At 41.7% G+C, this 24,987-nt stretch overlaps 1 protein-coding gene across 1 annotated transcript; it reads left to right on the top strand.

Annotated features, from left to right (window-relative positions):
* The first annotated feature begins 1,068 nt into the window (after nucleotides 1-1,068).
* On the top strand, nucleotides 1,069-24,460 carry LOC311271353 (hexokinase-1-like). The gene is made up of 18 exons (XM_084376968.1): nucleotides 1,069-1,274; nucleotides 4,667-4,829; nucleotides 9,851-9,999; nucleotides 11,384-11,503; nucleotides 11,735-11,830; nucleotides 11,929-12,028; nucleotides 12,640-12,823; nucleotides 13,683-13,838; nucleotides 13,942-14,175; nucleotides 15,110-15,414; nucleotides 16,626-16,774; nucleotides 16,977-17,096; nucleotides 17,259-17,354; nucleotides 19,480-19,579; nucleotides 20,355-20,538; nucleotides 20,674-20,829; nucleotides 21,710-21,943; nucleotides 23,199-24,460. Exons 1-18 carry the CDS (start codon nucleotides 1,212-1,214, stop codon nucleotides 23,347-23,349), a joined length of 2,760 nt encoding a protein of 919 aa, XP_084233094.1. The 5' UTR covers nucleotides 1,069-1,211; the 3' UTR covers nucleotides 23,350-24,460.
* Nucleotides 24,461-24,987: the final 527 nt, after the last annotated feature.

Consider the following 24,987-nt stretch of genomic DNA (forward strand, 5'->3'; position numbering starts at 1 on the left):
GACAGCATGGGGAGTCTCTACACCACAAGACCAGAGATATAACCTGAACTAGGGAGAAGAGCAAGAATCAAACCCAGCGTAGGAAAGTATCAGTGGTATTTTTCTTTTTTTCTTTCCGTCGTCTTTGTTATTCCTCCTTCATTTTGTTCGTATAAACACCACAGACTGCTGAGATGATAAAAACGTCGCCTGATGACTAAAAACTGCGACTGAATCTTTTGTTTTGAATATTTTTGAGATCAAGTGAGAGGTTTGTATACTATTAAGCACATTTTGAAGCCAACATGCATGTGTAGCCGCACGTCTTTGAGTGTGTCGTTGAAGTGAATGTGACACTAGTTGCTGCGGGAGGCGATGGTGTTGCAGGAGATAAGAAAACCAGTCGGTCACGAGTGTCTCTATGCGAGGAGCTGTTGGGAGATGGTTGCTTGTAGCCGATGCCCTTCATCCTATAGCTGATGCTGAGTGTGATGCAGCAGGAAGAGGGGATGATGACATCACCGTGTGGCCGCGCTGCCCCTCTGCACGTACACCTCTGGGTGCCTCGGCAGCATGCGAGACGTGCCGGCAGAGGGGAAGTCTCCGGCTCGCTGTGCTGCTGGGAGGAGAGAGAGGCAGGTTATCAGGCAGATGCAGATTCCTGCTTCACCCCTCCCCTCTCTCTCTCCCTCCCTCTTCCTCACTCCCCCCCCTCCCCTGCTGCTGTAGGAGAAGCCCCCTCCTCCTCACATCTCCCCCCTCCTGCCTCGCCTTCACGTCCACAGCTCGCCCAATCAGAGAGCTCAGTGGGGGCAGGGCGTAGCAAAACCACCATTCCAGTGCGGAGCTGCTGCATCTCCCCAGAGCTAACAGGGAGCTAGCAGCTCAGAGGGAGGAGACACAGTCAAACCCAGCCTCTGTGTGCGTGTGTGTGTTGAAGTGTGTGTGTGTGTGTGCGTGTGTGTGGTTGTAAGTGTGTGCCTGTCGCAGACTAGCAGGCACGGCCACTGCTGCACTCCTGTTTCACCAGACTTTTTTTTTCTCCCCCCTTTTAACCTTGCCTCGCCACGGTGCTCAGCTCCAGGCCGGCCTCTTCCTCCGCTCCAGGATAAAGAGGGATCAGCGTGGGGGGACAGGAGAGAACGAACCAGCCTTCCTTCCCCTCCTCTTCTCTACTCTCTCTGTAAACCAGCTCCTAGTTGCTGACAGCTCCTGGCGGACGTGCAGGCAGGATGATAGCAGCTCAGCTTCTGGCCTACTACTTCACCGAGTTGAAGGATGATCAACTCAAAAAGGTGAGTGAAAAAGCAGCTTTTAAACCGCCACAGAGCTGCTCTCGCGTCGGTGCTGGAGCCGTGTAACGTGACAGCAGGCACAGACGCCGGTTAACGGTAGCTGCATGTCAGCGGTGAGCCTGTGGGGCGTATCAGGGCTGGGAGAGGAGGAGGATGCAGCATTTTGGGAAGTAGAGGAGACGGAGGCCATGATGAATTCCAGTTTAGATTTGGTTGTGTTCTAGTTTATTCAGGGGTGAGCAGTGTTTGACATGGATGTCCTTGAGAGGGGCTGTGGTCAGTGATGGTGGTGGTGGTGGCGCTGAGCTGCAGACAGACGGACGGACCCTCGTTATCGAGTGTTTCTGGAGCGTCAGTTGCCAGGGCGTCTGAAGCAGACAGGTGTCTGTGAGGGGGCTGCTGGGAAATAAAGTCGTGAGCTGTGCGATCTCCTCCCTCCCCTGGCTGCTTTCTCCACTCACTGATCCTCACTTTCATTCATGAGCCTCTTCTATCTCGGTGTCCTCTTGTCTGCTCACTTATTCTCTTGTTACCTCTGGCAAAGACACAAACTCACAGATGTCACCATCAGTGAAACCTGAGCTCTGGTTCATCTAAGAGACATTGAGCCAGTGGGTGGGATGCTTCCCAGGAGGGGCAGTTAAATGAGATGCCGGGGGAGGTTGATGATGTCATGCGTGATGTCACAGTGCAGTAGACGCACGTGCCAAAGCTGCTGAAGTAGGTTAGTGGACTTACTACAGTCAGTCTGTGGAGGCGAAGCCTTAAAAGGATGAGAGTTATCCAACCATGTGCATCCTGTAACAAGTACCCGACAGTCAAAGTTGAATAAAAGTACTACTTTAGCTTACATAACAGTTACTGAGTCTTTAAAGTATCTGATGTGAAATGTACTTCAAAGTAACTGTCTGGCAATACATGTAGCTGAGTATCAAAAGTACAAGTACATTATACATGTATCTATATACTCGGTGATGGACGGTAACTAACTACATTTAGTCAAGTGCTGTACTTAAGTACAATTTACTTGAGTATTTGCATTTTCTGCTACTTTATACGTCCACTCCACCACATTATAGAGGCAAATACTGCACTTTTACTCCACTACATTTAGTTACTAGTTACTTTGCAGATTGGATGCCGCATCAGAGCCGAAGTATCGCCGTTTTAAATTCATTTATTTTCACGAAAAAGCTGAATATTGGATCTAATAATGTGATAAGTTTAAATATATGTAAAATATTACTTTTAAATGATACTTCTGACTTTGACTTTTGCCATGACCTCTGCAATTTTCCAGCAATAATTGTACTTAAGTATCAACAGTAAAAGTAATGTATATCTACTGTTATAAAGTGAAAGGTTAACAGTTATAACAAGATGCTTACGACATCATAACGATATTTTCACGTTATAAATGTTATAAATCAAACAAACTTACCACATTTAACAAGAGACTTCTCTTTCAATATACTATTATTATACTGTTATAACAAAACGTCTCATGTTTTCATGTCACGTTTCATGTTACAGCAATAAATTATCACATTATAATTAAATAAACATATTCCAAGAAAATAAACTAGCCTGGCTAAATTTAGGGGGGAAAAATAATAGTTAATGTTGGAATAGCTAGTTAGCTCAGTTAGCCGTGCAGCTAGTGGTCAGGACTGTGAGCTTTGGCTGGGGCTAGCTGGTTAGCATGCTAACTTATATCGTAAATATCTCTGCTGCACAACACAGAGACACAAACCTCTAAAGAGTTTTTGTTATGCTGATACTTTTCTTAATGTTTTAATGTTTTAAACAAATAGTCTGAGGTTGACAAAGGAGCCAGAATTTAGGTGATATTGGTTTTTTTTGTCAGTTTAAAGGACACACGATCACATGACACATTGACAGTGACAGACAGGAATACATCGAGCAGTGATTCGTCTCCTGTGATGTCCTGGATGTCGTGTCGTACTGTAGTTGATTCTCTGCATCGTTACTCTACTTCACATGTATCTGAGGCTAATAATAGTGACGCCACACTGAGCAGCCTGCTGACACACAAACGCGTGGACTGTGTTTCATGGCACAGAATGGATTTCTGAACTGTGGTGTGCTGCATGACATTGGCACAGTGTGATTACATAAGAGTAACAGTGAACGTACACAGCAGACAAACGGCCCATTAATTAGATGCATTAATTAAAGTAAGCGATGTTGCTATTTTAAACAAACTCATTTATATGTTGCAGAGTATTTTATGAAGGGCATGAGACGTACTGAAGGAAGTGATGCCACTAATGATTATATTCATTTAATCCGTTGCTTATTTCCTCGACTACTTAATTAGTCTATAAAATGTTAGAAAATGCTAAAAAAGAAATTGTCTGTCTGTGTTTCCCAAAGAAAGATTAATATTGTGCACAAAATAATTATCTTTTCCGCCTGCTCTTTTTAGATTATGGGGATTTTCAAGGACTCTTTAACTTTAAATTGTCTGCAACAAGTAATTTTGCGTTGTAAAAGTCAGTATAGGGTTCTTAGTCACGATGACGTCATCATGCAGTTAAAACTAATCACATTAAAGCCAAAATGACTGACTCAAATGTTTAGTTTTGTCTGCAAGCCAAAGATATTCAGTTTACTGTCGTCGAGGAGAAAAGAAACCAGAACATTAATCACATTTAAGAAGCTGGAATCAGAATTTTGACCTTTAATTTAATCAAAAAATGACTTAAACCAATAAATCGACCATCAAAATAGTTGCCAATTAATTTAATAGTTCAAAACTAATCAATTAACCGTTGCAGCTCTGTTATAAGTAAGTGCACAGTTGTTTTGCCTCCTTTGTCCCAGTTTAACATGTTTCTACAACAGTGTTTTGGTCCGGGGAGCCGAGGTGTCCTGTTTCAGGCTGCCTCTCACTATATGTGGCTCTTTGTGTTAAGTGAATCAATCTATTGACTTTTTTTTAGCAACCATTCAGCCTCAGAACACAAACCTCCCAACATGCAATTAGACAAATTAGCTGTAACACAATCTGACGTGTCCTTACAGAGGAAAGTAATGAACGAGATGGAGGCGAACAACACGGACGCATCACAGTGTGTTACAGTGTTTATACCATGATGACAAACAACAGGAAACAAAGGTTATTCTGTGGGTTGTGGACAAAACAAGACATTTGAGGACGTCATCTTAGGCTTTGGTGATCACTGATCAACATTTTTCTCCATTTTCTGACACTTTATAGACCAAACAACTAATTGATTCATCAAGAAAATAATCAACAGGTCAATCGACAATATAAATAACCGTCTTGTTACTTGTTTTTAATAATTTGGCACATTTTGAATTCTCCCTGACAGCCTGTGTTTGTTGTCCTGTGCCCGTTTCCTCAGATTGACAAGTACCTGTACTCCATGCGTTTGTCCGATGACACCGTCAAGGACATCATGGGCCGGTTCCGGAGGGAAATGGAGAGCGGGCTCAGCCGTGACACCAACCCCACCGCCACCCTCAAGATGCTGCCCACCTTCGTCAGGTCCATCCCTGATGGATCAGGTACAGTTTACATGAAAACAGATCATTGTGATAACTCAGCTGTGTTCAAACACCTCTCAGAGATTCAAAACATTGCAAATACTGAGCTGAGAGTAAAATCTGTGGATTTGGAGACACTGTAAAGCAAAATCAAGGAGAGAAGCTTTTTTATGTTGTGCATCTCAAAGGAAAACTTGATCTGTGGCTGCTACCTCTCTTTGTTCTGTCAGGTATTTACTGGAGGTCATGGAGGTCTGTTTGAAATATTCAGCTGGAAGTTAAATATTAGTTAAACACTGAATTGCCGGCCACTCCTATAACACTAGTTCCTGGTTTCCTGCAACTGAAGGAAACTCTGGTGTGTCACTCGGCAGAATAAGCTCAGTGATTCAGCAAATAACAGCTTTAAAGTACAAAAAACTTTAATTATATTTAATTAATGTTCATGCATAAAAGGGATTCTGGAGAAAGATAGCTGATACTGGCGCTTTTGGCTGGTACCGTAGGTCGGGCTTTAAAAAGGAAAGAACGTGGCTTTCGTTGAATACACTGAAATAACCAGACGCCTCACGTATAAAAGACGTAAAGTACAGAAGTTCCCACATGTATAAAACCGCGTGTACGCCGTATCCTGCACACCTTTCCTTTATACATCCTTATTAATGTGAAATTGAGCGCTGCAGCACGCCTCGTCCCCTCCAATAAATGACCGTGCAATGACTATAAACACGCCCCTTCTGTCACCTTGTCCAATCAACAACGGCCAGTCGGGCTGCAAAACAAACACAACTCCACTGAGCTGCTGGGACAACTGAGATCGCAGTTCTGATTACTGAGGTGGAAGCAGATGACATGTTATGTGGTGGTTTGTCTTCAGGAAGAAGCACAAAATACTGAATAATTGACATTAAATGAAGTTTACAAAAGCAAATAGTTATAAACCAGCAGCAGCGCTTTTTGTCTCCCCCTTCTGGCAGTGAGAGTAATTACACAAACACTGTCGACGGGTGCTCAGGAGGTTTGCCAACAACGAACGTACAGTATGTTCATTTATGTAACGTCCTGAACTCCAGCTTTAAGTACTTTTCCACTACGTCATGAACATTTTACGGAGCGCCTAAAGTCCCGAAAGATTATTATTATTATTATTATCATTATTATTATTATTTTAATCTTGTGCTCACAAGTTAATCATCTTGTGTGAACAAAATTAATTTCTTGTGCAAGATAATTATCTTTTCTGCAGCGTAATATCTTGTAAAATATAAAAATATATCAGATTATGTTCATTTTCAAGGACTATTTAACTGTAAATTGTCTGTAACAAGTAATTTTGTGTTGTAAGAGCGATAATAAAAAAGGATCCGAGCTGAATTTTAGTGTCATGAAGGTCAACACGACCTGCAGGGGCTCCCTAAGGGGGCCCAACCCGCTCCAGTCTGAGAACCCATGATCTATACTGTAAGCGTGTTAAAGCAGGTATCCTGTTTCTATCGGTCTATAAACAATGTGCTGATGTGGTAAAAAAACCATCAGGCCTGTTCTGTGACATAAGCCTCTTTGTGTTGCGCTCTGGATTTGGACTCAGTAGATCAACTATTGTTTTAGACTCGGGGCCAAACAGTTCAACAGGACCGATGACACCCTGTATTCATCTGGTAACATGCAGCCAACAGCGTCAGATGAAAAACCTCTTAATGTCAGAGTCAATTTAATGATCCATAGGTTTATATAATCAAATAATCCATCAAAACCTTCATGATCAGCTCTCATGATCCTCTGATCGAGGCTCACAATATGCAAAAAGTAATTTAACGTTAAAACAGCGGAGAAGTGAGAATCTAAATATCACAGATCAGACAGAAACATGTTGTTTCCTCCAGCAGAAGTTCAGATACTTGTGTAAAAACAGACTCTGGTAAAAGTAGAAGTACTGATTCAACTTGTTTACTCCAGTAAAAGTAATCGAGTACAGGCTCTGACATGTACTCAGAGTATCAGAGTAAAAAGTCTCCCTCTGAAGGACATCTGTGGTCAAAGCTAACTGAAGCTCACGTCATATTAATATAATTCAAAGACTATTAAAGTTAAAGGTAGAGTCAGTAGGATTTGTCCCAGCTGCTCCTGAACGCACCACAAAGATAGTTGATTGTTGAGTCTCATTCCCAGGACGTCAAATAGCCACATGTTGGGTTGGTAAAGCGTCCCGAGCAGCAACAAAGAGAGAAAATAAGAAACTCTCTGCAGATACGAGACACTAACACGTCTCCCTCTGTCTGTTCACGTCTTCTTACGTCTTTGTTTTTTTACACGATGATGGTTGAAATCAGTCTTGTGATGTTGGGAAATAAAAATAATCCATATTTCCCCTCAAATGCATCAAACTAAAGTAACGAGCCTGTTTTGTAAATGTGAGGAGGAGAAAGTTCAGATATTTGTGTTCAGGTGTAGAGAGGGAAAGTCAATGGTTGTCTCTGACTTAAATAAAGATACCTGAGAAATCTACTGAAGTACTTCGTCCCACCTGTTACAGACACAGTATACAGTCATTGGATGAGGAGTCTGTAATAATGTCAACATTAATGATATGAAATGTTTTTCATAATCAGATTACAGATGACGTCAAACGACAGGATATTTCAGTGAGCTAAATGTCCTCGACACTAAAGCACTCTCAGTAAACAGCTCATCTGAGCAGCTCATAGTTTCAAGTCTCCTCACACTGAGTCTGTTTGCTGCCTGGCTCGGCTCAGCTCGGTTTGGTTTGGCTCGTCCTTGTTAGTAAACAGCTCCGGCACACAGAAATAACACAGAGTGGCTGTCAGATGTTCTGTGGCCCCGAACAAGGCCTGCAGAGAGGGAACGCTGCCCGTCTCCTGCCTTCTCTCACATTATAAATAGCCTCAGGTTTCAACAGCTACGCGAAGCTGGAGGGATCAAGCAAAGGGCAGAGTTCAAGTTATGGCAAACTGATAAACACTTAAAAGCCTGGTGCAGCAGTGACGGACAGGACGGGAAGGACGAGGTTATCAGGAAGGACCTTTCATTAACAGTTAACTTCGTCCCCCCAGACAGACTTTCTGTGTATCAAAGGAAAAAGAGTCAGTGAAATCACAGCTGAGCTCTAACGATGTCAGTTCAGAGTAATCCTTACTGCGTAATGAGATCAGGCTACAAGCTAACTGAGATAAAAACCAGGAAAGACAAAACCAGCAGAAATCTCAGAGTTCAGTGTCTGCTGTGACATTTCTGTCTGGAAAACATCAACTGACAATCCAATAAAAAAACATATATGTGCATTAATGGTGGAGAAAACAAAGATATCTTCACTCAAGGTCCATTTACTAGCTTTTTTCCAGAGCTTTCAACCACATCTCACAGTCGGTTTCAGAGGATGGTGTTCGCTCTGTCGGCGGCTTTTCCTTCGTCTCTGTTGAATCGCAGCAGAGCCCGTGGGAAGCTAAAAGACCAGTGGCTGACAACGTTAGGTCCATCTGCAACTTTATATCAGACATAGTCATGGTTAGAAGTGGCTTTATCTCTCTTCATTCACTAAGTTTTTCTGAAGTAAGAGCCCTTGGGGGCGTGACTGCAGCTAACAACGATTTGTAGTCCCGAGTCATCTGATTTCCCTTTCTGAATGATGAATACAGACCACCGCCACCTGGTGGTATGGAGAGTTATTCCCTGTCACACAGGAGCAGAAGACACAAACTAGTCTGCTGTAGACTTTGTGTTCAACTGCAGCGTTTTGGCCGAGACACTGGCGACGTGAGCGAAGCAACAGTCTGCTATTCCTTTACTGTCAGTTCGGTGTGTTCGGGTCCTCAGGTACTGAGGGCACTCAGATACTCAGATAGTGTACTCAGATACTTACAATAGTTTATACCTAACAGGACTTGATTTAAATAAATAGAATAGTCTTTGTTCAGCACTTGGCTCGAGCTTAATTATAAAAAACACTGCATTAAGTACTTACAATCCACTGCTACTTCTTGGTTTGGCTCTCACATACTGGCGCTGAGGTTAAGTGTGGCTGTGGCTATTAAACGGACACATGCTCTGCAGCAGGTCAGTAACACTTCCATATGTCAGGCCTGGTCACATCTCATTCCTGTCCGGTCAAAGAGACAAACAAACACGAGTCATGGAGGCTATAAATGAAGAACATTGTTTTGAGGCTGGATGTCCTGGATGTTTCCTTTCTCACTGAAAGGTCACAGGTCTGATCTGTACATCCGCACACTATCATGTGAGCTGCTGCCGGACACTCAATCCTCCTCCACTCTTTGACTGTAACTGTATCAGAATCAGATAAATTAATCATTTTAATCCAAATTAAGACGCTCTCTCACGGCTGCGGCACTCTTTCATGACTGAAATGATTAAATATTGGAAATTATTCTTAAAGAAACATCTTCCTTCATTATCTTACACATCAGGGACATTTTAGAGCATGTAGTTTGAAAGTAATGAGAAACAGGTAGTGTTTTTATTTTGGAATAAATTAAATGAAAGCAGCTTTAAATATAATGCGATGAGAAAGCTCCTCTCTCGCCTGCAGTGGGTCTCTACCTCAACACCCGGTTCACTAAAGTTCATCTGTAAACGAGGTCATTTTATTTGTTTTGCCAAAAAATTTCAGAGCCGACCTGAGCAATTCTGGGGTCCTGAAAAGATTCCCACGGTAAAAAACAAACTCATGTCCAATTGAAGGAATTTTACAGTTTTCCAAATTTCAGAAAACACCTTTAAACTCCGTGTCATGTATCTAAAACATGGATGTTTGTCTCGACTCTCTCAAAGGTAACATCTCCTCAAAAGCGTCTCATAAATGTTCGGACTTAGCGACAAAATCGAGCATGACAATATGAACACAATGAGATTTTTGAAGTGGGCAAAGGCAAGTTGGCTACTAGAACAAGGATAAGACAACACTTGTGTCTTGTCACGATGTATCGATATCGAAATGTTAAAAAACAGTGTCAGAGGTTAGCATTTTAAAATCTTGCTAACATTTATCTGTTTTCTTATTTTGACAGAGAAGGGGGACTTCATCGCTCTGGATCTCGGAGGGTCCAACTTTCGGATCCTGCGCGTCAAAGTGACGCAGGACAAGAAGCAGCCGGTCCAGATGGAGAGCCAGGTCTATGAGACCCCTGATGACATCATCCACGGCAGCGGGTCACGGGTAAACACAAACATCGCCTATATTGAAATAGTTAGTTGTGAAAAACTAGGGTCCAACCTGGAGCTGTTAGGATTAATCCATTAAATGTCAACTTTTAAATTAATCAACAACTATTTTAATAATCGATTCGTCAGTTTGAGTTCTTTTTTTTTTTTTAAAGTCTGAATATTTTCTGGTTTCTTTGCTCCTCTGTGACAGTAAACTGAATGTCTTTGGGGTTGTGGACAAAACAAGACATTTGAAGATGTCCTCTTGTACTTTATGAAACACTGATTGAAGATTTTAGAGACCCAACAACTAACTTTACTTCACAATCGACAATGACAACAACAGTTAGTTGCAGCTCTAGTTTGCTGGTCTGGTTATTTCCTAAACAGACCCTAGTACTGGATATGTGTCTGTAAAAACATGCAGCAGATTATCCCTAACATCAACAAATACTTTATTATATAATACTGCATGACGCAGGTCAGACACTGTTTCCCTTCAAAATAATAAATGTCTGTGTGTTGCCCTCCACACAGAGCACAGTAGTGTTCAAGGTCATGTAGAGGGTTAATGTGTGTAAAATGACCTCCTAAATAACGCCGAGTGCAACGCGAGTGACGTCAGAACCCACGCTGACCTTCACTGAACCTGCGGAGCAGCTGGCAGTCGGGCTGTAACATGATAACCAAAACATGAGTGACTGTCTGAGGCCGTGTGATTGGATCAGAGCATGACTTACACAGACAGACAGACAGAGCAGAGACAGATGCTGTTTAATGAAATGTCACCGGGACAGCTGGCCCCAAAAAATGTAAAGCGCTATATGAACACGTCTGTTAACAAAAGGAGTTTGTGCTAATGGAGAATGATCTGCTCAGTTTCCAGTTTATTAGGTACACCGAGCTAAAATGAATGCAAAAGTCCTGCAAAAAATCCCAATCTCACAAAAGTTAGACTATTATAGCGTATTCAAGTGTTTTTTCGAGAGGTTTTGGTTTAATTTATGGACATTTTGGAGACTGCAGCATTGTTCTAATGCCTCATCTTATGGATGCTGATTGATGTTTAGTGCTCCTCAAATCATGTAAATGAGATCGACAGACTTTTTAGATTTTTAAACCCGAGTAAATTCACCAACTCTTTTCACGTTGCCAATCTTTGAATTTTTACTGTTAAATACTTGAAGGTGTGCAGCAAAATCGAAGAGTTATGAGAGTCAAATGTTTTCTGATTTTGTTCAAAGGTTTTGACGTGTTGTTTGTTTGTTGCTCTGCAGGAAAACGTCTCTTTTTAATTCCATTAAATATAATCGAGGAGTTAAAGTCCAGACCTGCTCTGTGAACTGGCGCTACACAAATAAAGATGGATTGATTTATTTGGTTTTTTCTGTCTGCAGCTCTTCGACCATGTCGCAGACTGTCTGGGCGACTTCATGGAGAAGCAAAAGATCAAGGATAAAAAGCTTCCCGTCGGATTTACGTTCTCCTTCCCCTGTGCCCAGTCCAAACTCGATGAGGTAAACACTGAGAGGAAAGAGTTGTTTAGCTCGGCGTTAAAGGGATGACTGGATGATTACTTTCCAACGTTTGTAATTGTACTCACAGTACCATCAGGAAGAGTCGTTAGTAAATGTGTGGTGTGAAAGTGGTTGTGTGGTTGGAATACTAAATGGACAGGCGTTTCAGACTTGCCAAGTTCGTCCGACTGTAACTTAAAGTCTGGCCTCATGAAACGACTTGTTTTATAGGCGGTCTTAGTGACCTGGACAAAGAAGTTTAAAGCCAGCGGTGTCGAGGGGATGGATGTCGTGAAGCTTCTGAGCAAGGCCATCAAGAAACGAGGGGTGAGTTTTTTTTTCCTTTTCTGTGAACTGAACAACCAAACCACGGAAAACAAAACATTTCTGTTTCAAGTTAAAAATAATCTTTTCTTTTTTCCCAGGACTACGAGGCAGACATCATGGCGGTGGTGAACGACACAGTTGGCACCATGATGACCTGCGGATTTGACGATCAGCGCTGTGAAGTGGGCATCATTATAGGTAAAAAAACACAACAGACTCAGGAACAAACTCCACTACAAGTGAGAAGTTACTTAAAAAATGAAAAGTACAGCTCCCTGTCAGTGTTTTATTATTATATCCAATGTTTCTGGATGGATTAATGTGTACGTTGCATTTCTACTGATAGACGTTTAATGTTGAGCTCAATTTAACTGCTTTATACGCTGTTGGGTAGTTTAATAAGGTCATCATACGTATGTTTGTAGCGTGGCTCTCAACTTTTCATGGTGTCAGGTAAAACAGCCTGTGTTCAGCTTTGTGACGATGCATTTTCCGGCTAATCAAAGAGAGTTTTCAAGAGTTTATTTAACTGAAGAAAGAGGAGAACACTTTGACAAATAAAGGAACAATTCATCCTTTTATTTTATCACAAACACTCAACATCAACACATCTGGAGAGATGTGGTTTTCACTGAGTGTAGTATAAAGTAGAAGTTACTGAGAAGTATAGAAGTATAAAGTTGAATAAAATGGAAATACTCCAGTAAAATACACATACTGTGAACTCTACATGTGGGGGCGCCAAAGGTATACATACACAGAGGAGCAGTGATGTAGGACAGGAGTCATGCAGCTCTGCATCCCTTCAGGAACGGGAACGAACGCCTGCTACATGGAGGAACTTCGTCACATCGACATGGTGGAAGGAGACGAAGGGCGGATGTGCATCAACACCGAGTGGGGAGCCTTCGGAGACAACGGGTCCATAGAGGACATTCGCACAGAGTTTGACCGTGAGATCGACAGGGGCTCCATCAACCCGGGAAAACAACTGTAAGAGTTTAATACAAACTTTAACCCATTCACGCTTTCTGAGAAATGTCCTGCCTGACAAACCTGGGGGAGACTGTCCCTTCAAACTAAAGTACAAAACTGATATTTTCCATGTGGGTTCAGGGATTTTAGTTCTGTAACCGGCCCAACAAGGAGGACTGTTCAAACTTTGAAATATACAGCGCATGTTATTAATACAGCGCCACAAAGACACTAAGAATTAAGGCTGGAATCAGCAATAACTTTCATTATCGAATTAAAAGTTTGCTGCTCTTTGAAAGGCCGTACTTGCATTATGATGCCATCATATAGAGAGCTGCAACTAACGAACGTCTTCCTCACTGATCATTTAAAGTTTAGTCTATAAAATGTCAAAAAAATCCAAAGACTCTTCATTAGCTGTCAGACATGACAAAGAAAAGCAGCAAATCCTCAAATTTAAGAAGCTAGAACCAGAAAATATGACATTTTTGCTTGAAAAAAGACTGAAACAAACATTTATCCATCAACTAATTGATTGACTAATCATCACAGCAGCTCTACTTGAAATGTTCAAGTTCATGCAAAAAAACAGCCTCCATTTTGTTAGTGTTGTCCATTGTTGCAGAATAACACAGCACTGAAAATGTAGTAGACATTTTATATGTTCATGTAAATGTATACCAGTGTACATATATGCACCAGTGATGTTCCTAATTATGTAGCTATGTCAGTAAATATGTTAAATCTAAAACAACACAGCAGCATGTTTGATTTTCTGGGGATCTGATCACCTTTGTTGGAGCATGCGAACGCTCCTGCGGGTCTTTGAATGACTAATACGACATCTAAAAGTGCCTCCGTGTGTCTCTCTGCTCAGGTTTGAGAAGATGGCCAGTGGGATGTACATGGGCGAGCTGGTTCGGCTCATCCTGGTCAAGATGGCCAAAGAGGGGCTGATCTTTGAGGGCCGGATAACTCCTGAGCTCCTGACCAAAGGAAAGATTGAGACGAAACACGTTTCTGCCATTGAAAAGTGAGTGAAGAGAGTTTTTTTCCCAGGGGAAATGTGTTTGTGCTTTGTGGTTGAAACAAGAGTGATGAGAGCTGTAATAATAAGAAACTCTTGTCATTTTCAGGACTAAAGAAGGACTGAAGAAATGTATGGAGATCCTGACGAGGCTCGGCGTGGAGCCTTCAGACGAGGACTGTCTGGCCGTGCAGCACGTTTGCACCATCGTATCCTTCCGCTCGGCAAATCTAATCGCGGCGACGCTGGGAGGCATCCTCGCTCGCCTAAAGGAAAACAAAGGAGTCGCACGCCTCCGCACCACCGTGGGCATCGACGGGTCTCTCTACAAGATGCACCCTCAGTGAGTATTCTCGAGGAGCAGCAGGACGTGAAGAGAGATCAGTGGTGATTCATGTTCGCCACAAAAAAACAAAAAACATCAAATCCAGAATGTGGTAACAGGATCCTCCGAGGAATACAGAGGATGTGCAGCAGACAGCGGGAAGAGCTCAGATTCCCATAAATCAGCCTTTAAAAATAAAACGTCCAAACGAATCCAAAACACCTCACAAGTACTGCACTTAAGTAGGATTTTAAGGTACTTTTACTTTACTTGAGTATTTTCCATTTAATAAAACTTTTTACTTCAACTCCACCACATCTCAGAGGGACATTATGGATTTAACTTTACCACTTTGTCTGACAGCGTTAGTTGCATTGCAGATAATACAGAATATAATCAGTTAATAACTGATGATGTATTAAAATAGATCAATATAAAACTTTATTTATCTCAGAGGAAATTCATAAACCAGATGCAACATTAAAGTGACAAACACATGAAGGCAACAATTAAATTAAATAATATACTGTATCTTATTCTGAAATGGGCCGTTACACATAATGAGTACTTTTAAGTATCTGTTAACGCCAGTACTTTTGTACCTATTTGTGGATTTACTTGTAAACTATGTGAGTACCTCATAAAATACCTTCTACTATTACTTCAACTATATCTTATTATGATGATCTGATCTGTATGTAGTCACAGTTAATGATTCTGAGTCTGTAGCTGTGATTATTATTTTTTGTTTAAGTTCAATATATAAACACTGAAATAGAGATAATCGCTTTGATTATTTCAACATGACTATATCATGATCCAGACTAATGTCGTGATAATGAGTCCAACAAGATTTGGTGTTAAAATACACACACAGATGAACATTTTGGATTTTGATGCATGCATCGAGCCTCTCTGTCTGAAACCCTCGTGCTCTCTCTCTTCTTCACAGATACGCCCGCCGTCTGCACAAGACGGTGCGTCGCCTGGTTCCAGACTCAGATGTCCGCTTCCTGCTGTCGGAGAGTGGGAGTGCGAAAGGCGCAGCCATGGTGACGGCGGTGGCGTACCGCTTGACGGAGCAGGCGCGCCAGATCCAGCAGACGATGGCGGAGTTCCGGCTGAGCAAAGCGCAGCTGTTGGAAGTGAAGAAACGCATGAGGGTGGAGATCGAGAGGGGCCTCAAGAAGGACAGCCACACGGAGGCCACGGTCAAGATGCTGCCCACCTTCGTCCGGAGCACACCAGACGGGACAGGTGACTGAGAGAGAGACATACAGTAATACTACAGTACTACTACAGAACTACTACAGTACTTCTACTAATACTACTACAGTACTACAGTACTACTACAGCTCTACTACAGTACTGCTACTAATACTACTACAGTACTACTACAGAACTACTACAGTACTGCTACTAATACTACTACAGTACTACTACAGAACTACTACAGTTCTACTACCGATACTACTAAAGTACTACTACTAATACTACTACAGTACTTCTACTAATACTACTACAGTACTACAGTACTACTACAGCACTACTACAGTACTGCTACTAATACTACTACAGAACTACTACAGTACTACTACTAATACTACTACAGTACTACAGTACTACTACAGCACTACTACAGTACTACTACTAATACTATTACAGTACTACAGTACTACTACAGCACTACTGCAGTACTGCTACTAATACTACTACAGTACTACTACAGTACTTCTACTAATACTACTACAGTACTACTACAGCACTACTACAGTACTACTACCGATACTACTAAAGTACTACTACTAATACTACTACCATACTACAGTACTACTACAGCACCACTACAGCACTAGTACTAATACTACTACAGTACTACTACAGCGCTACTACAGCGCTACTACTAATACTACTACAGTTCTACTACAGTACTACTACTAATACTACTAATACAACTACAATACTACTACTAATACTACTACAGCACTACAATACTACTACTAATACTACAGTACTACTACAGCACTACTACAGTACTACTACTAATACTACTACATTACTACTACTAATACTACAACAGTACTACTACAGTACTGCTACCAATACTACTACAGTACTACTACTAATACTACTACTAATACTACTACAGTACTACTACAGTACTACTACAGTACTACTACCACCCAGTAGTAGAGTTTTCCTTCCTTTTGCCAATTATAAATGCGACACATTTTTCTTTTAAAGTCCAATTTGTAAGAAAGTCGATTGTTTCAAACTCGCCAAATATCGACAGTCGGTGTCGGATCCGAACTACCAACCCAAAACGTCTTGACGAGTCGAGGAAGAGACTCAACAATCAGCTGGACCTTGAACTGTGTCACTGATTTCCTTTTTAAGTCATTCTAATCTCCTTTAACGATGAAATATGAATGAAAAATATGAATGAAACTTTTTTTCTTGCGCCACAGAGAACGGAGATTTCCTCGCTCTGGACCTCGGAGGGACAAACTTCCGCGTGCTTCTGGTGAAGATTCGCAGCGGGAAGAGGCGGTCGGTGGAGATGCACAACAAAATCTACGCCATTCCCATAGAAGTGATGCAGGGCACAGGGGAGGAGGTAACGCTGTTCGGTTTGGTTTGAGGAAATCATTCACATTCCTTCCAAACAGAAATAGATTTACTGCTGTGCTTTCCCTATTTTTGACAAAAGATTTAGTCCTATTTCTGCTCCGTCCACAATAAACAACGTTGGAAGAAAAAGCATTTAAAGAGTTTTGTCTCAGTCAGCAAACACTGAAACACTGAATGTCTCTTTGCAGCTCTTTGACCACATCGTGCACTGCATCTCCGACTTCCTGGACTACATGGGAATGAAAAGCGCTCGACTGCCGCTGGGTTTCACCTTCTCCTTCCCCTGCCACCAGACCAGCCTGGACGCAGTATGTTCTTTAGAAAGTAGATTTCAGTATTTGAAATATAGATTATAGTTCAGTATTCTTCTGCTGGCCATCGGATGTGGCCAAACATGAGCAGCATGTGACCTTTCAGTCACCAGAGTCTTATTATAACCGTGTTGTACTGTTTGTCGTGTGCTCTGCCAGGGTATCCTCGTCACCTGGACCAAAGGCTTCAAGGCCACAGACTGCGAGGGTGAAGATGTGGTGGAGCTTCTCAGGGACGCCATCAAGAGGAAAGAGGTAAATGGCAAACTGACAAATCAATCATACTGTGGGATGCTTACGCTGCCACAGGGAGATAATCAGGAATAAGTGTGTGATTAAGTTCAGGGCTTAGTCAGAATGAGGTAAAAATTAGAGATGCACCGATTACAATTTTATTGGAGGATATCCGATTTATTTAAAAGTCAGACCTGCCGACTCACTGACTATTAAATCACTAATAATAAAACCTTGTGCGCTGTTTTAACGGCCCGTTACAAAATAAGTATAAGTGAGTATTTATGCAGGACATATTGGTACATACGAGACTCTTACTGTGAAAGGTAAAAACAGAAGGAGGATACGAGTGGAATAAACAATCTGCTGCTCAGGATCAGATAATGGATCCTTATCCTCAAAGTTAATGTGCAATTCATAACCCTCGACTACAATTTACTTTTGACCCAAAAACAGATGCAACAGATCACAACACAGCCTGTCGTTAACTTGAGTAACGTCCCTGTTCGCTCCAGGACTGTAAATGACGGCAAAACGCAGCAAAGATTCTCACACTGACCTGCGAATGTAACATAAATTATTTAAATACAATAAAATATTTAGTTTTTCTCTTTCAGTTCTGGCTGGAGGCCTCATAGGAGGGCGCAAGGCAAGAATCAGATATATCTGACACTGACCAACGTCACCCATCATGCTCGAGTGGTGCATCTCTAATAAAAAACTTAACTAAAAATAATGTAAACTTTAAAGTAGCTGCTTCAGCAAGGGTAATATTTAAAAGTACTCCAACCATTTATACCCAATAGATCGATATCTGACCATTTCCCTGCTCAGTTAAAATTAACTACAGAGTTCATCTGATGTGTGTTTGTCCTGTTTGTAGCTCAGCCTGTTGTCTCACGCGTCACACACACACAAAGGTTTGACAGACAGCTGATAGATGTCTCTACCAGTCTTTCAACGACCTCTGCAGCAATGCTTTGAAATGCGATTAAGGGATTTCAGATCTAAAATCCTTTGGCAGGACGAGTTTGTTTTGTCTTCATGTACAGAAACTACTGTTTTGTTTTTTGCTCGAGTGTACAAATGAAATTGTTCCCTGCACTGAAACATCACATGGCTACATGCTAATCCCGGCACACTGACAGACGTGGACTGTAGTTTAAGAAGACACCACCGTCTACTGTGTTAACCTACAGTTTAGGCTCGGGCACAGCTTCCACACTCAAAGTTTAGTTTTGACTTCATAATTTATACTTCAGCTGGTGTATGTTTTGTTTTTTGGGTGTGTGTGTATCATAGAAAACAGCTGGAGTTCATTATACAACCTTGTCTTGACTCTTTTTTTTAACAGTGCTGATTATTATTGCATCTGTTTTGTGTATTCAGGAAGTTTTGTTTTATTCATGTCATCACTTTTGAGTTCCTTATACTGATTTCACCCCTTTAGATGGAGAATCCAGTAAGTATTAAGTGACTGTAAACCATTAATTGGCAGGTAAAGCAGCGCGGGGACTGGATCGGTGTGTGGTTATTGTAGTGGTAGCATGTTGATAACAAGTGGAAAAAGACCTACTTCCAGATATTGTGGAGGAGCGTGTGTGTCTGTGTCTGCAGTGTGGGGTCTGATTTTAAAGCTCAGAATAAACACAGTGATAACGAGGATCATATTCTGTATTGTGTGTTTGGCAGAGCTCCTGACGTTGGCAGCTTGTGTATTTTTATTTTGCAGTCTGTGTAGGAATGTGAGTGAACTGCATTGAGCTCCGTGTGACGTTTGAAAAGTTGCCAGGCCTGACATTAATCCACCCATCAACACACCTGTTCAGCAACCAAATGCAGACTTAACATTGCTTTATTGTTGAGTGACGTGCTGGAAACATGAGTGATACCATCTGTTAATTACATCTTTTACTTTAGATACAACGAATCATCAGGTGTTTTGTAGCCTGCAGATAAACAGAAACAATATCGAGCTTTACTCTAATAATCTTAAGGTAACATGAGTCGAACTCTACTGTTCAATTACTCTTTGGATTATAACACAAAGCATGAATCTTGAATTACGACACCACATCACATCACACGTGTAGTTTCGTCTTCTTCTACCTGTGATTCACATTCCTGTCGTCGTGTTTTTTCACAGGAGTTTGAGCTGGACGTTGTCGCCATAGTGAACGACACAGTGGGGACGATGATGACGTGCGCATACGAGGAACCCACCTGTGAGGTCGGGCTCATCGCAGGTGAGCTGAACATCCACACTTTTTAAAGGATATTTTTTAATTTACACGTACGATATTAAAGTTTCAGGTGATTATTTTGTACTTCATACTCCTGTTTCTTTATATTTATTGTACCATACCACACTTTGTTTCTTTTGCTATTAGAGCACTCATTTGAGGTTGTCACGATACCAGAATTTAAAACTTCGATACAATACTAAGATAAAAAACGTGATTCTCGTTACCTCTTTCAAAAAGAAAGTCTGAGGCAAACAAAGCAGGACTATTTCTTTCTTTTTTTCTTATTGTCAATATCTGTGCAGCTACATCATTTTTTTAAAAGCTTCAGTACTTATCGATATCATAAAATACGAATATCCTATTGTTTTAAACACGTGGTATTGAAAAAGTATCACAGTATGGATACTTGTAACAACCTTATCAGACACAATAAGTCTCTAACATCGTTTAAATCTCTTTTTAAAACTTTGTGTAAGCGTTTGTTAATGTTTGATACACATTTTAATTGATGCTGTTTTTGTTTCCATTTACTTGATTTTAATCAATTTCATTTTATTCTTATTTTATCTACAGTCTGATTTTATTTCCTTTCGTTTCATGGTAACATTTGTCATAAAAGCACTATATAACTAAAGTTTCTTATATTTTGTCTGGTACTAGTGATCTATGTGATAGAAAGTCTCGACTGTGTGTGTTTGAAAACAGAAAGCTTTTGGAAAACGAGGCACAGCTCAGGGTTGTTGACACTGATGGGATGTTGTTGTGTGTCCTTCAGGGACAGGAAGTAACGCCTGTTACATGGAAGAGACGAAGAACATCGAGATAGTGGACGGAAGTGAGGGTCGTATGTGTGTCAACATGGAGTGGGGGGCGTTTGGAGACAACGGCTGTCTGGACGACATCAGGACGAGGTACGACCAGGCGGTGGACGAGAACTCGCTCAACGAGGGCAAACAGAGGTAAAGATGCTGGAATGAACACTCTGATAGTGATCTTCAACACTTCACTGTCAGTTCATATAACACGTCTGAACAAGCTTAGGAAGATGTTGTGTTTCCTGTAACTAAGATCTGTCTGCTTCTCCCTCGTGTCAGATATGAGAAGATGTGCAGTGGCATGTACCTCGGAGAGATCGTCAGGCAGATTTTGATCGATCTGACCAGGCGTGGCTTCCTCTTCCGGGGACAAATCTCTGAGACGCTGAAGACCAGAGGCATCTTCGAAACAAAGTTCCTGTCACAGATAGAGAGGTAAATGAACCACTGAACGCAGTTTACTAGTGCTGAAGTGCTGTTGCAGTGGCTTTTCAAATCCGGGAGTTGATCGTGATCAATCTTGAAGGCGTCCACTAACTTCTTTTAAAGCGAATTGCAGAGATTGTGGCATTTATAAAGATGTCACAAAGAAATAAAGAAACAAACAGCTAAAGAGACAGAGCAACAGACAACAACGTCCTCTTACTTCTGTTTCTAAACGACAGCAATATCAATTTTGCATTGCGATCGTGATTAAACAGATGGTGGTATTATTATTTTGGCCACATCGTCCACCTCTAATCACGTCCAAAACTGTTTGTCAAAAGGCAGAAGACGCATTATTTTGTCTGCTACAAACTAGTGTTATTTTAAAAGGTAAAAATCAACCTTAAACTGTAAGTTTTGGGCCATTTGGTGGTAAAATTTCACTCCAATTTAATTACATTTTTAGCGTATAAGCAAAAGATGTTAGCAGAACTTCATGTAAGCAGGGTCATGTTGGTTTCACTCTGTGGGGAAATGAATGGAAGCTTGTTCCCTGGAAGAAAGAAAAAACTAATTAAAAAGTTGAAACACCAGAAATAGTTGGTGTGCAGTGAAATATCTGATGTATACGTATACAACAGAAACAGCAGTATGATTGATGGAAGTGCATGAAAGCTCATGTTTAAGCAGCATTGTTGCAGAAAAGTAGCATCCAGGGGGGATAACACGCCCAGGTATGAGAGGAGGAGGGGCAGGCACTGTGACCACTTGAGTTTACACACTGTTTAAGCCTACCTTAGCCTCTGGGAACAGCTGTGAGGTATCCGGTGACTCTCCTGCTGCTGGCTGACCTCTGACACGCTCTCTCCTCCCCCCTCCCGCTCCACAGCGATCGTCTGGCGCTGCTGCAGGTCAGGGCGATCCTGCAGCAGCTGGGGCTCGACAGCACCTGTGATGACAGTATCATCGTCAAGGAGGTGTGCGGCACGGTGTCCCGCCGCGCCGCTCAGATCTGCGGAGCCGGGATGGCTGCCGTGGTCGACAAGATCCGTGAGAACAGAGGACTGGACCACCTGGACATCACCGTGGGCGTGGACGGCACGCTCTACAAGCTGCACCCACAGTAAGAGACACATAAGAGCATAATACAGGGCATGTTTGGGGGGAAACACTACAGTACATATTGAATTTCATCAGGCTGCAGAGGTTGTGTCTTTTCTTTTACTGTCTTAATCATTTCAGGAGCGAGGAAAGCACTAACTTCAAGTGGCAAGGGAGTCGTTTTTAGATGAGGAGTATTTTAGATTGTTAAAAAGTGCCTCTAAAAGCTCATAACGCTGATAATAAAGGCTCCTCATCAGAGCTCAATGGCCTCAAATAAACAGTCTCTGTTTTTATGTCACTGTACATTTGATATCTTTGGGTTTGGGGATGTTTCCATTTCCAGACATTATTTTCTAGTTCTAACATTTCTGATACAGACTAAAAGTAACTGTTATATTTTGAAGAATATTTCAGCTGTAAGAGAAGAGTTAATGTTCACATGCTTTTCAAAATGTCAGAAACTATACGGAGGCTGTCACCTTGTCAGATTTTCCCTACAAGATAATCGTGGCCAAACAAATTCACGATAACGATATTCATGTGATATCTTTAGAGGTTTTTAAAAGAAAAGCTTGCAATCAAATCCATCTTGAGCTCATAAACAAAAGCAGGATTATTTAGACGATATTTTCATGTGTGTATTATTACTACAATATGAACATTTCATTCATCAGCATTATTGTGAATATTACGTTGTGACGCCTTTAATATGAAAGAAAGTGTTTAAAATGTGAGAATAATTAATTCCTCCACTCGGACATGATGGGCTCAGCTCATCGGGATGGTGTTTTTTGCAACTAATGAATTTGGCAGCATTGAATTGTGTCAAGTTTCTTTATTTTATTGATTAATCGATTGTTTTAAATGGTGAAAAAATGTCCATCAGAGTTTCCCAAAGCCCGAGACGACGTCCTCAAACGTCTCAACACAAAGATATTCAGTTTACTAGTCACAGAACAGGAAAGACACTTTTAGGAAGCTGGAATCAAAACATTTCAACTTTTTCTTCCTAAAACTTGTACTCAAACTGATTGATTATCAAAACAGCTGGAAATGAATGTGATAGTTGCCAACTAATTGATTAATCTTTGCAGCTCTACAGATGATCATAATCACTCTTCACGAGGCCCTAAATGAAGTTTCCTTGCTCTGCGTCGATGCTCATCCGGGCTGCGAAGCTTCGGGGAAAGCTGCATGTGATGTTTGTACTAGAAAGCATCTCTCATGTCTCAGCTGCCTCCTAACCACAGCTTCCTGTCGCTCTTCCCCCTCAGCTTCTCTCGGATCTTCCAGCAGACGGTAAAGGAACTCGCCCCGAAATGTGACGTCAACTTCCTGCTCTCCGAGGACGGCAGCGGCAAGGGGGCCGCCCTCATCACGGCCGTGGGCTGCCGCCAGAGAGAGCTGGAGGCGCAGCAGCACTGAGGAAGCTTCCGCCCCATCTGTCCTCCAGATCTACCTGCTGCTCCACCGTGTCCTTCACCCGCCGCACAGCCCGACTCCATCTCCCTTTGGCAGCCGTGACTCCACCTCTGCCCCACCTGGCCCCTTCCCCCCCACAGCCAGAGAGACGTGCTGCACGCATCGGGAATTAAAACTGAATATCGAAATATTTATTTATACTGCGACCAGAGGGTTTATTATTTCCATGTTTGTACATTTTCAGCAGTAGCTCGTCAGTAATCTGATAAATCTAAACTCCTTAGGTGTGCAATATTTGTGTATTGCTAATTTTATTTTTATATGGAGGCAAATATATAATTGTATTTATATAGCTGAGGCCACTTTGAATCCCAGAGGTCATTAGGATTTTTTGCACCATAGACACAGAAGAAAATGTCAGCACTTTTTATATGAGAGTTACGACAGCAGCATTTCAGCGTAACTCCCAAACGAAGGACGTCCTTCTCACCGAGTGATGAAGCTCATTTTTAACGGGCTCCGCTGGTCCAGAAAACCAGATCCAAAAAAAAAAGGGCTCGCTGCATAAGGGTTGAATGCAAGAGTCACGGCTGTTCAAACCATCCTCATTTTATGTGCAACACGCTCACACAATGTGCTAATCTGCTACTAACCCCCTTTTTTGTGTAACTGTCAATGTAACTCACATATTAAAGTATTCCAGCAGCACCGCACCACATTTATTCCTCACGAGCTGAGAGGGTAGAAAAAGGCCCGAAGTGGAAGTGTTAGCGTATCCTGTTGCTATCTGTGAACTACTATACTTTTGGTGTTGTGATGAATCCCACTTCTACTCATTGTATGTGCAAAGAATAAATGTTTATTGGGCCCCCTGGAGACAAAGAGTGGATACTATGAGCGCTTTTGTGTGTATTTGTGGCTGAGTGTCAGTGTGTCTTACTGTAATGACCTGTAGCTTTCAATGTCCAAAGCTCTGTGGAGACTGCATGCCTTACATTAAGACAAAGGAGAGCACTGGATCATTCTCTTTCTTTCTTTCTTTTTTTTTACATCAATATAGATTTGTGATCGACACAGTGAAAAGTGAATTCATTAAATTATATTTTGTTGTGGAGTAAATCCTGGCGTCTCTTTCTTAAACTCCCAGGCAGCAGCGGAGGCCTAAACTTGTAACTCTTTATTAAAGGATAAGTTCACCCAGAAATCAAATTCAGTCATCGTCTACTCACACCTGTGCTGACTGAGAGTGAGGTGAAGTTTTCGTAAAAACCACAAAACATTTCTGGAGCTTCACAGCAAACCAGCGTTGCAGCGTTCTCCTGAACAACTGAAGAAGCTGGAGACTTGTTTTAAAACTTAAAAAACATCCAAATGAAAAACATAAAATGGCTCCATAGGTCTCGTCCAGCGTAATCCAAGTCTCCAGAAGCCCTGAGACCCCAAACTGATTTGAAAAGACGTTATTTACACGCTTTGTAAAGCAGAAATCTTCACTGCAGCTGTTAAGACCCCGTCTGAAGTGGGTGCACAAGCTCGACTGTGTGTCGAGGCTGTAAATAACATCCTTTCAAAATCACTTTTGGAGACTTGAAACTACTACTTTACTTCTGTTTTGCTGTGAAGAAAATGTTTTGTGGACTA

This window comes from Pagrus pagrus, assembly GCF_965226575.1.
Source record: "Pagrus pagrus genome assembly, chromosome: 2".
In the NCBI taxonomy this organism is placed as follows: domain Eukaryota; kingdom Metazoa; phylum Chordata; class Actinopteri; order Spariformes; family Sparidae; genus Pagrus; species Pagrus pagrus.

Coding starts and splice junctions, on each gene's coding strand:
- LOC311271353 (XM_084376968.1), top strand. CDS start 1,212: ATGATAGCAGCTCAGCTTCTGGCCTACTACTTCACCGAGTTGAAGGAT. Junction 4,830..9,850: donor GTCCATCCCTGATGGATCAG/GTACAGTTTACA, acceptor TTATTTTGACAG/AGAAGGGGGACTTCATCGCT. Junction 17,097..17,258: donor ACCAGACCAGCCTGGACGCA/GTATGTTCTTTA, acceptor GTGCTCTGCCAG/GGTATCCTCGTCACCTGGAC.